The sequence below is a fragment of the Nannobrachium achirus genome (assembly GCF_963921795.1).
Source record: "Nannobrachium achirus genome assembly, chromosome: 4".
NCBI lineage: Eukaryota > Metazoa > Chordata > Actinopteri > Myctophiformes > Myctophidae > Nannobrachium > Nannobrachium achirus.
This window is the reverse complement of record NC_137813.1, coordinates 75,020,591-75,033,778: the sequence shown is the minus strand read 5'-3', so window position 1 is coordinate 75,033,778 and position 13,188 is coordinate 75,020,591. Positions and strand designations below refer to the sequence as shown.

The 13,188-nt window shown below is 40.8% G+C and overlaps 1 protein-coding gene across 1 annotated transcript in view; it reads left to right on the top strand.

Moving 5' to 3' along the window:
- Positions 1-12,537, top strand: part of fer1l6 (fer-1 like family member 6) — a gene marked incomplete at its 3' end in the record, with an annotated part of 112,963 nt that extends 100,426 nt beyond the window's left edge. Inside the window, exons 36-40 of the mRNA XM_080723566.1 lie at positions 1,715-1,795; positions 1,889-1,928; positions 6,264-6,418; positions 10,987-11,087; positions 12,357-12,537. Coding sequence (XP_080579692.1) covers positions 1,715-1,795; positions 1,889-1,928; positions 6,264-6,418; positions 10,987-11,087; positions 12,357-12,537 — 558 coding nt within the window. The remainder of the gene's footprint in view (positions 1-1,714; positions 1,796-1,888; positions 1,929-6,263; positions 6,419-10,986; positions 11,088-12,356) is intronic.
- Between the last annotated feature and the right edge of the window lie 651 nt (positions 12,538-13,188).

Sequence of the window (13,188 nt, the reverse complement as noted above, 5' to 3'; positions counted from 1 at the left end):
TACATCCCTAATCCTAATGTAGTGTTACGCGGAAGCGGGGATTGAACCCGGGACTCCCACTCGCCAGTCCAACGCACAACCAGTCGTGCTAATAGGGCTGAGCCCGATTAGCAGGGCTGTTGTCGCTGGTTCATGGCTGGTACTAACTGTGGGGGCTACAATCACCCCCCTGATCTTTGGAGTGTGCCCTCGCGCTTCACACTTCACGCCGCGAACCGCCGCACACAACGTGTACCTGTCCCTCACGCGAGGATACAACACTCCTCATCCTGCCGACAACGCCAGATTGTAGTGATACGCGGGAGCGGGAATCGAACACCAGTCTCCCACTCGCCAGTCCGACACCCAAACCACTGTGCCAATAGAGCTGAGCTCAATTGGCAGGGCGTTTGCGGGTCGGTTTATTGGCTGGGGCTACACTAACATAATCCTAACACAATCCTAACATAATCCTAACACAACCCTAACATAATCCTAACATAATCCTAACACAACCCTAACATAAACCTAACATAGGGAGCACTCCTTTTGGACCGCGCGGAGGTGCCGGGTGGTCCGACCACCTCAACCTAACTTTAACCCTAACGCTGGTGAATGCTAACCTGCGACTCCACCTGTGGTGCGATTCCAAATTGAGCGTCCTGGTAGACCCTTGTTCTACAGGTGGTGGTGGTCATTAACTCTTTTACTGCTTGGATACGTTAACGCTCGTCCCAATTCTGAACGCGGCGCAAAGCCAATGCGAACGCTTGTTCTTTTACCTTGTTTGAGCACTGTAAGCTGATGAGGGGTCGCGCGGGTGTGTACAGTAAAAAACATCTCCCGTAACGCTGCTCTCAAATCTCCACCACACGTAAACATCAATGGAGTCCCAAATCACTTCCTGGCTGTATTCTGTGGACCTGATCTAGAACATGCATTTCTACGCTCTGAACGACGGAAAGAGGGGAGGCCCATTTCACATTCATTCCTTGCATAAGGCTTCCCCCTGCCGTCAGTTTGGCTACAGTACATACAGTATATATGTGTCTATTGAAGTCAATAGGCTATATGCATATACGCCATTTTGTTCTACTTCCGGGTGTCTTTCGCCTTCCTTCACTAGATGTCAAATAACCTGTTCTCAACCTGTGAGAACTTCTCACCTTTTTTGTGATGTCCACGTTGACTTTTACACTAGCAGCAGTAGGCTACTCACTGTGTGTTACTTTAGTTTGGAGGGTGTGTTAGTTTATATTTGGAAATGTGTTTTTGGGATGAAGTACAGCTGAGATTTCAATGCATTATATTGGCCTATTCATTATTGTTCATTGCTGCTGCTGCTGCCCGCACCCGAAAAAGAAACCCCAGTAATTTACAGTAAAACCCAGGGAAAAAAAGATTAAAAAATAAATTTAAAAAAAATGCAGTGCCCACCCAGAACTTGCTTCTCTGTTCTGACCTCGCCACTTGTTAGGAATAACTATAAGTTTAGGTTTTAGGCATAATTTCATGTTGTAAGGGAGGGTCAATCTTTTCTTTTTTTCTTTTTTTATGCTTGGGGAGGGTCATTGATTTTTTCCCCCAATTGAGAGGGAGGGTCATGGCATTTTATATCAGGGCTTATACATTTTCTCCAGTAACACCCCTTAATAAAAAACAACCCCTCCCTTATACATACTGCCACTGGGAGAAATGATTACCAGTCATGGTGTTAATTATCTTCTATGAACAGGTTGTGGTGGTCAGTAAGAGACAGAGTATCTTGTCTCTGGATAAGACGGAGCAGAAGATGCCAGCGGTTCTGGTTCTTCAGGTAATAACCGGTAATTATAAGTAATAAGGTAATTGTAAATGATCATTATTAATTATTATTCATAATAATATTATTATTATTCTGGTCCTGCAGGTTTGGGACTTCGAAAGACTCTCATCTGATGACTTCCTGGGTGTGTTTATAACCTCATCATCACTTCCTGCCTGTATTATCTCTCATTGGGAGAGTGTTTTCTGGTGATTCAGTCCGAGTGTATCAAAGGGTGCGTTCGTAAATGCGCATCGGGTGTGGTTAGGGTTATGGGTTATGGTTAGGTTTAGGCATAGTTTTACTGAGGTTAAGGTTAGGGTTAGGCATAGTTTTACTGAGGTTAGGGTTAAGATTAGGGTTAGGTTTAGGCACGGTTAGGTTTAGGTCGGACTGAAACACCAGCAGAAAACACCATCCCATCTCTCATCCCCATACAGTCTGGGACCACAGAGGTAGAGGTGGAAAATACTCAAGGAAAAGTACCCGAGTATTTACTCAAGAGTAGTTTTTTTGAGGATCTGTACTTTTAAAGTAATGTTTAAATGCTTTAAAATAATTTTACTCTTACTTTTGAGTAGTTTAAAAAAGTAAATACGTGTACTCTTCACTTTTCATTTGGACAATGAGTAAGAGTAGTATAAATTCAATAAATAAGTAAAGTAAATTCAGGTATTTTCCCCTTTTATTACCTCTGGTCAAAAATAGGCCAAATTGTCAAATAATAGAGGCCAAAATTGTGAAAATAGCAGATCTACATGCTCACAACGCCTCGGTGGCATTGTGAGCATGTAGCTCTGCTATTTTCACAATGGAACAGATGGAGTCAAACTAATGTAATGCCAACTCCTACAATTCCAAGTGCTTGTCAGGGTGGGGGTCCGCAGTTGAAATATTATTATTTTGGGGGTCGCAGCCTGAAAATACAAATATTTAGCTTGCTGCTTAGCAGAAATTATTACGACCGTCAGGTCGCAGTTACTATCAAAACCTCGACCAACTGTCCGTCATGGTCACAGTCTGTCAGTCTGTCACACGTCACACTTTTCCGCTGCTCATATCTCCGCAACCGTTTCCCCGATTCAAGCCAAATCAGCAGCCCATCAATTCTCACATGACCCTCTTCTAGCGCTACCATGAGGCCGGTTCTTGCAAAACACATTTATGGACACTGCTCCTACAAATTTTGGCCAAAAATCTCTCCAAAAATCACGCAAATCGGTACACAGTATGTCTAGAGTCATGTCTTCAACATGGATCTGTCACATTTAGTGCCACCTTCAGGACAATTTTTTAAAAGACATTTTTGGACACTGCTCCTACACATTTTGCCCTAAAATCGCTCTGCGACCTGACGGTCGCTTATCTCCCGATTAGGGAGTCTTACTGGTATTTTAAAATACATTTTCGGAAATGTAAATGCCAGCTTCCATTACTCGCCTTTCGAGGAGCAACTCGCTATTTCGACATGCCATCATTTCCACTAAGGGTTAGGGTTAGGTTTTAGGGTTAGGTTTAGGCATAGTTTTACTGAGGTTAGGGTTTAGGTTATAGGCATAGTTGTTAACATTCACCAGGTTAACATTCACCAGCGTGGAACAGATGCTATGTGGAAATGATGCCACACTCCCTTGTTCCAGACTCTGTATAGCAGGGGTCCTCAATAGGCGGACCGCGGTCCATGTCCGGACCGCGAGGCACCGCCGACCGTACCCAGGACGAATTATAGTAAAAAAAAAAAAGTGGAAAAATATCTCCACGTTTTTTTCCCCACTTCTCGTTGTATTCATTCACTTTCATTGCATGCGCTGAGTGTGTGAGAGAAAGAGAGAGAGAAAGAGAGAGAGACAACGACGCGCTGATTGGCTGATGCCAGGCAACCGAGTATTATGGGCTGTCATCTCTATGACAACGATGCGCTGATAGGCTGTTGCCACAGACTGCGGAAGTTTTCGGAGCAGCAGCTACTGCTCTGCTGCAGCTACTTCAGCCACCACCAATGCAACTAGTTATAAATCAGTGGGATTTCATTCACGCAAAACATCATCAACGTGAATACGTTTGTAGGATTGTAATCTTATCTCCAGTTTGTCGCGACGTGCCGACGGCCCGTGACGGCTGCCTCTCTTTCTGCATGGATGTTGTTCTCCCATGGTACTCCCCACCCGGGGGAAATGGATGTGCTGTGTGGCGCGACGCGACGCTGCGCAGCCGTCCGCGTTCAGTGTGTGCTCCCCTGTCTCTGACGCGCGACACCTTGTTTTCATATCGATATTCACGTTGCGACACAAGCATAAATTATTCGAAGATTATCCCAGTTTGTTAAAAGAAACCAGAGCACTAGCGCAAAATATCTCTGCTCAACTTTGAACATTCTGTTCTCCCTGCTTTAATGGGTTGTTTCTCTTCAATCAAGTAAGGCCCCCAAATGATTTTGGAGGAGTCCCCAGCCCAGATGACAGTGAAGTCATAATTTAAGGACCCTTTTAACTCATTCCCTGCCAGGCCCGATAGTCCCGAGATTATTCCAATGTCTTTCCCCGCCAGGCCCGATAGTCCCGAGAATTAAAAAAAAAAAAAAAAAAAAAAAAATCAATTTTTTTTTTTTTTTTTTTAAATTTTGACCCCAAAAAATGGAGTAGGCATGATAGCAATCGCGAAATTTCATGTTTAACCCCCATAGCAACCCCATCTTTCAAGCATGGCAGCCATTTTGGCAGCCATCTTTGTTAAACATAGTGGCTGTTATCTCAGGAATGCCTGAACGGATTTCCATTCGGATTTTTTTGTTTGAAAGCTGTGAGCAAGGTGGACACACGTGGTGCATTATCTAGGCATGGAAGTGCATGATCCGTGCACACCCAATTACATGGAAGTCTATGGAGACGAATGGCAGGTGGGAGTACGGAGGTATGTTAAAATGGCGGTCAATGTGTTAATAAAGAAAGAAACAGGAAAAGACCATTACTGCATCAACAAACTACTAAAAATTTTTTTAAAAAAAACACAGCCATTGTAAAAAAATAAATAAGAAAGGGATCCCTAATATGTAAGATGAACAATAATGAGGGCAAGTGGCCATGACCTGAGGGCAAGTAGAACATGACCTGTACTTTCCAGATGGACAAGTGCCTCTGAGACCATGGTGTCAACCCCTGGTTGGTACTTTTTTGTATCTTAGCCTACTATTTAAGATTGAACGACATAATAAAAATAAGCGAATATATATATATATATATATATATATATATATATATATATATATATATATATATATATATATATATATTAATTGTTTGCTATACAGCATCTCTGGATGCTGTATAGCATCCAGAGATTGTGGAATAGTTGTCTGGCTACACCAGACTCACGTAGGCAGCACAGAAGTACATAGTGTACAGTGTTGGGGAAATTAACACATCGGGTGCCCAGAATTTTCGACGTTTTAATTTGCTGGTGCCCATGGCAACCCGCCATTTTACCTACCTTCGAAGTACTGGCGAGAAAAGTAATCCGAGTAAATGTAATCCAAGTATGTCCTGTTTATTTCGCGAAAATCTTTTCTTTCGGTCAGGACCGTTTTTTATCAATTCTAAGCCACAGTGTTTGTGTTACGGCCGGTAGAAGAGGCTGCCGTTTTGAGAAACAAATGAAAAAAGGAAGAGAATCCGGAGAAAACAGCATTTTTGTGCAGCCGCTAAACAGGAAGTCAACGAGACATACAGCACGTCCGGGTGACGTAATTGCGCGCTGCATGTTGGGAAATGGAGTTTGTTTCATCACCGCGGTAGCCAAGTGCAGTAGCTACAGTACAGTATAGTTTACTGTACAATGCGTCGAACACGTCGTGGGCACACGTAAACATCAAAGAGATTGGCGTGTGGGCACCACGTGGACATTTAATGTTTAAGTTACATGTAACTGAGTTACGTAACTAAGATACATTTTGCTGTAACTTGCTGATAAATGAGTTACATTCATATTTCTGTAACTCGTCATAGTAACTGAGTAACTGATAGTAACTGAGATACTTTTTGGATAATTTTTGTCTCAAGTTACAAGTTACAAGAAGTTACACGCAAAGTTATAATTTTACATTTAAGTTTTGTTAAGATTGCCGATCAAATGTCCTCAACAGATCATAATTTTCTTCTTTTTTTAACTTTATTTTCTGCTATTTTTGGCAAAGGTTCTCAGAATAAGGACACTAGGGTTCAAATGGTTAATATAAAAAAAGGAGAGAAAATGTTCTATGATTTGGAGGACCCCCTGTAGTAACTCTGAGGACCCCCTAGGGGTCCCGGACCCCCTGTTGAAGACGCTTGCTGTACATAGCTGTGCACAGAAAGTTACCGATCTACAATCACTGTGTGTGTGTGTGTGTGCGTGCGTGCGTGCGTGCGTGCGTGCGTGCGTGCATGCGTGCGTGCGCGCGTGCGTGCGTGCGTGCGTGCGCGTGTGTGTGCGTGTGTGTGTTCAGGTACAGTGGAGTTGGACCTCCATGGGTTTCCTCAGGGGTCCAAGGCCAGTAAGTGGTGCAGGGTGGAGATGCTGAAGGAGGAGCAGAAGATCTCCATCTTCCAGCAGAAGAGAGCCAGAGGATGGTGGCCGTTTGTTAAGAATGGAGAACTCACAGTATGTATCAATATACTGTACATACCTGTTTACCTGTTTATATACATATACATACCTATACCTATACCTGTACCATAGTACAGGATGGTGGCCGTTTGATGGTTTGCTCAACCAAATGGTAGAGCACATTTTAAGTCCATATTGCTCATTGAAAACAATGCTTAAATTAACTCAACCTCATTCAGCCATCTCTACCATTTGGTTGAGGTGTTTGATGGCCAATAATATCCACCTGAGGGTGCAGTGACTTCACACAGCATGCTTTCCAAGTCATGTGACACAGAGGAAATCTGACACAAGAAAAACACTCCTGACAGCTTGGCTCTCTCCTGCAGGAATTTCAAAGCTAGGAGGATTCCTTTTACATGTTATCATCTCAGAGATGTTACTGAACATGCATATGTAACAAAATGCAATAAAAATACATCTAATAATGGTCAAATAATGTTTTGAAAACATGCTTTACCAAACGGTAGATGTGTCAGTTGATGGTAAAGGTAGTGCAAGTAAAACTAAAGTATTAAAAACATACTATTTACTATAGAATAGTTAAAGGACCTACACCATGAATTTTCACTTTTTCTATTTTAAAACCTTTTTTTGGTGTCCCACTGGCACCTTCTATCCTCACAAAGTCCTATTTCTGACAAGTGTGTCTTTCTCTGGTTTTGGGAAGACAGAGATGAGAAGCTCTCAGAACAGTGCTGTTCTGAGAATTGACGCGTGTGACGTCACACACGTTTCTGTTTAAAAAAAATAAAATAAAAAAAATATATATATATTTTTTTTTTTTTTTTTAAATTTTTTTTCAAAAAAAAATTGTTTTCTTTGGAAAAACCCCACTAGATGCGCCACTGAGCAAACAGAGGCCGTTTTTGGTATTGCAGCTGGAGAGCCTCATTATAGTAGAGCTAGAACAAACAAAGGAATGGTCAGAGTGTTTGTTGAAGGTTAAAACCTGTCTAAGACTAAATTTTGAGCATATATTTATACAAAAAATATAGTTTTAAAAGCATGGTGTAGGCCCTTTAAATAGTTCTAAAAGTAAGATTTTATTTTTGTTTAAAAAATATGCTCTACCAAACGGTTGAGATGTCTGTTAGTGGTAAAAGAGTAGTGTCCAATCAACATACACAGTACACCTGTTCACCTATTCAACCCTAATTATCAAAGTTCAACATATTATCTAAAGTTCATCATCTGATATTTGTTTTGTCTCTAATATAATATGTCAAAAAGATGAAACAATATTTTTGAATTTGCCATTATCCAATCTTCAGATATATGTCCCCAAAATACATGAAAATTAGGCATTTTTGTGTATATAATGCATAATTTGCATATTTAAAAATAAAGTTTCAGAAAACTTGTAATATTTTTTTTTGTTTGTTTTAATGTAAGTAATCAAGTGGAGAAGTTTCATTGTTCTAGCTATCAGTTAAAGTTTTTTCTATCAAATGCACCCTTAACATTAACGAACATCTCTTGGTAGAGGCTTATAGTTTAAAAACTGGTGGGTGTCTTGTAAAATAAACACTTGATTGTTGTTATTAATGCCTAAAGGGAAAAGAAAATGCAAAGAAATAATTTTTTGACAGCTTCTTTCTTGGTGCGACCTTCAAAGGGTTAAGAATGGAGAACGCACAGTATGTATATGCTGTACATACCTGTTTACCTGTTTATATACATACCTATACCTGTTTATATACATATACATACCTATACCTATTATATACATATATATATACCTATACCTATTATATACACACATGTACATACCTATAACTGTTTATATACATATACATACCTATACCTGTTTGTATACATATATTATACACACCTATACCTGTTTATATACATATACATACCTATACCTGTTTATATACATATACACACCTATACCTGTTTATATACATATACATACCTTTACCTATACCTGTACCATACAGTATATATGAGAGCCAGAGGATGGTGGCCGTTTGTCAAGAATGGAGAACTCACAGTGTATATATATATATATATATATATATATATATATATATACAATGGGGGGAATAAGTATTGGATACACTGCCGATTTCCCACTTCCAAAAAATTCAGAGGTCTGCAATTTGTATCATATGTATACTTCAACTATGAGAGACAGAATCTAAAAAGAAATTCCAGGAAATCACATTGTAAGATGTTTGAGCGGTGCAAACCGCTCCTATGTCCCGCTTTTTTACCAAATCGATGATGTCACTAATGATGATGACATGAGTTAGCTAGACCAATGAAACACTTCGATTCTGTTGATTTGTCCATGATGTCAAAGGCACAGAGGCACCCGATTGGTTCACCCTGATTTAGAATGCGTTTGGGCCGGAGAAAATACGTCATAACAACGATGTCATAGACACAGAGGCACCCGATTGGTGCCGACATGGTGTCCAATCAAATGCTTACTTGATTATAAATTGACCAAACTGAACAGACCAATGAATTTGAATTTCAAAATTGTATTAAATGAATATCACTCATAAGTGGAGAAAATAACCACACTTTTAGACAGACTGTGGATAATTTCACAGGTTATAAATGACAGGCAGCTAATACAAGTTTAAAATACAAATGAACAGCCTTTGAAAAACCTCTTAGGTCTTGGTCTTGGCCTTAAGCTCTAGAGGCAGTTTAAAATACAAATAAACAGCCTTTGAAAAAAAAATGATGATGTCACTAATGATGATGACATGAATTAGCTGCTAGACCAATGAAACACTTCGATTCTGTTGATTTGTCCATGATGTCATAGGCACAGAGGCACCCGATTGGTTCACCCTGATTTAGAACACGTTTAGGCCGGAGAAAATACGTAATAAAAAACGATGTCATAGACACGGAGGCACCCGATTGGTTCACCCTTTAGGCCGGAGAAAATAAATATGGTGTCCAATCAAATGCTTACTTGATTATGAATTGACCAAACTGAAAGACCATTGAATTTTAATTTCAAAATTGTATTAGATGAATATCACTCATAAGTGGAGAAAATAACCACACTTTTAGACAGACTGTGGATAATTTCACAGGTTATAAATGACAAATATGTAGCTCTACTTATTTTGGAAAAGATAAGTATCCACACGCTTCCCCTCTGCTCCAAGGCTCCACCATGGTCACCTTGTCCTTTGGTTTCCTCTCCCAGTAACTACCCCCACAGACAGATCCACTATGGGTAGACAGATCTACTATGGGTAAACAGGACACCCCCACATAGAGTGCCTGATTAATTGTGGACCACGGGTGTCCTTGTCCTGATCTCGGTCCTGACACTTTTGACTGGATCTTATGTTATGTTTACTATATATCATCTATTGTGATGTAGACAAGACATCATGTACATGATTGAATAGAATTGGTTTATATTGATGATGTATATTGTGAATGTTAACCTAGTGATTGTGAATGCTAACTTGTTGATGTCCACAATATATCATACTCCCTAAATATTGTTGCACCACTCACTTCGCACGGGTGCGATTTTTGAATATTGAAAATACGCCTACCAATCAGCAAGAATTCTGGCTCTCACAAAACTATCAAATATGTTTTAAGAAGTCCTCCTATTCTACACTCATTACCTGTATTAATTCATCCTATTGACCCACGTTTTACGTTGTTACCTGTATAAAAGATCCCTGTTCACACACTCAATCAATCAGACTCCGACTTTTCCACTAGGGCAAGACCAAAAAGCTGTCTAAGAACCCAGGGGAAAAAATGGTAGACCTGCACAAAGGGTGCGATGGGCTACAGGACAATAGGCAAGCAGCTTAGTGAGAGGCAACAACTGTAGGCACAATTATTGGAGCATGGAAGAAGCTCAAGATGTCCATCAAGCTCCCTCTGTCTGGGGCTCCATGTAAGATCTCACCTCGTGGGGTATCAATGATCATGAGAAAGATTAGGAATCAGACCAGAACTACTCAGGAGGACCTGGCCAATGACCTGAAGAGAGCTGAGACCACAGTCTGAAAGATACCGTATTGAGGGGAGAATGGATGGGGCCATGTATCCTTACTGCGCTCACTGCAGGATTTTAATCAATGGGCGGCGTAGTATCTTACAAATGGTATGGTAATCTTTCAGACTGTGGTCTCTTGTTGGAAACATGCGGCGCGCGGCCCCAACAGGGTCGACTAGGAGCGGAGGAGGTCGGTGCTCCAAGGAGCTCCAAAAGCCGCTTTGAAAAGTCGCTCGCTCACGCTCACGTCAAAAACGGCCCGCTCCACTCCGCTCAAATGCTCACCCAGCCGTGGTCACAGATAATGCGTCAAACATGACCAACGCCATGTTTGCCAGACCCATGAAATGGGTAGGCCTACATAAGCAAATGTCGGTCCGGGTTTTCTATATAAAGGGTATATATGATGATGACATGATGATGACATGCCTACAAAAGGCATGATGTCATAAATGATGATTAAATTTATAGGCCCAGAGGGTTGGCAGAACCGGGGTCTGGCACAACCAGGTTGACCTGGTCTAGTTGACTGACAGGTGCTCTGTGTGCTCTGATTGGCCCGCAGGGGAAAGTGGAGGCGGAGTTTCACCTGGTGACCGCAGAGGAGGCGGAGAAGAATCCGGTTGGTCGAGCCAGAAAGGAGCCGGAACCTCTGGAGAAACCCAAGTAATTATGAAATCACATCACTTAATTAATTATGACATCACTTAACTATGACATCACTTAATTATGACATCACTTAACCATGACATCACTTTACTATGACATCACTTATTTATGACATCACTTAACTCATTTGATGCCCATGTGGTGTCAACGCGTCAATCTCTTTGATGTCTACGTGTGCCCATCGACGTGTTTGACGCGTTGTACAGTAAACAATACTGTACTGTAGCTACTCCATTTCCCAAAATGCAGCGCGAAATCACGTGACCAGGAAGTGCTGTCTGCCTCATTCACTGCCCTGTAAAGCTGCTGCACAAACATGCAGTTTTCTCCGGATCTTTTCTTTTTTTGAGCGGTGGTAGACCGCTCCATAGCATGGCCGTGTGTGTATGTGTGTCTGTAGCCTGTGTATCCGTGTATGTATGTATGTATGTATGTATGTATGTATGTATGTATGTATGTATGTATGTATGTATGTATGTGTGTATGTGTGTGGGTCTGTAGCCTGAGTACCACTGAGTGACCAAAGAGGGTGCTGTTGAGTGAGTCTAGCCTGAGCATCAACTGCAATACGCACGTACGCACACGCACGCACGCACGCACGCACGCACGCACGCACGCACACACGCACGCACACACGCACACACACACACACACACACACACACACACACACACACACACACACACAGTAGTGCTGTTGCGCAGCCTCCACGACCACCGCTCAGTTCACACTGGTGTGATTTTATATATATATATATATATATATATATATATATATATGTATATATATGTGTATATATACATATATATATATATATATATATATATATATATATACTAGCCCTTACCCATTCAAAGATATGAGCTCCGAAATTATGTGCAGTGCGTATAATATGTAGGAGTACCAATGTAAGAAATACCCGTTTCGTTTAATGGCTATAGGGTTAAAAATGTTGCCTCATTCTAGATGCAGAATAGATATGCCTCATGCTAGATGCAGAATTAGATATGCCTCATGCTAGATGCAGAAAAGATACACAATAAAAATTTTACTATACAGCATGCGATTTGTGAAAGTGACAAACGGGCTTTGCAGTTATGTCAGGTGCGTTCCTATGCTAATAGTGATGCGGATTCAGATCAATTGCTCCAGCCACCGAGGAGAAACGCTCGGACAGACACTCAGACAGACATTTGGAAAATGATATGTTTTATATATATATATATATACAGTATAATATAATAGAGTATACTATCTCCTCTCCAGTCGCCCAGACACCTCCTTCTCCTGGCTGGTGAACCCCTTCAAATGCTTCTTCCATCTCATCTGGAGGAACTACAAGAAGTACCTGATCGCTGCGCTGCTGCTGCTCATCACTGCTCTGTTCCTGGCATTAATACTCTACACCCTGCCTGGAGCCATCTCCCAGAGGATGGTCAATGGATAGCCCTGCCTGAAGCATCTCCCATAGATAGATAGATAGATAGATAGATAGATAGATAGATAGATAGATAGATAGATAGATAGATAGATAGATAGATAGATAGATAGATAGATAGATAAGATAGATAGATAGATAGATAGATAGATAGATAGATAGATAGATAGATAGATAAGATAGATAGATAGATAGATAGATAGATACCTTTATTATCCCACGGGGGGGAATTCAGTTGCCCAGAGGCAGCACAGCAGTTTAAGGTTACAAGTTACAAAGAAGTAGGAAAAAGAAAAAGAGTACTGTAGTGTACAGTCCAAAGAGCAAGCACAAAAAAAGAAACATATAAACATAAAGTGTCGAAAAGCTATTGCAAAAAAAGAATATATATATATATATATATATATATATATATATATATATATATATATATATATATATTGACCACGAAACATTCAACGCTCATAAGTGACACGTCACACACACACACACACACACACACACACAAACAAACACAAAAAGCTATACTCAAAGCACAACTTAACAGACAGTGCCAAACAAAAAAGTGCACATAACAGACAATGCTAGTCAATGCAGTCATGCAACACAAGTATCACACCGCCATATCAACACAGCAATAGTACTCAGTTCAACCAACTC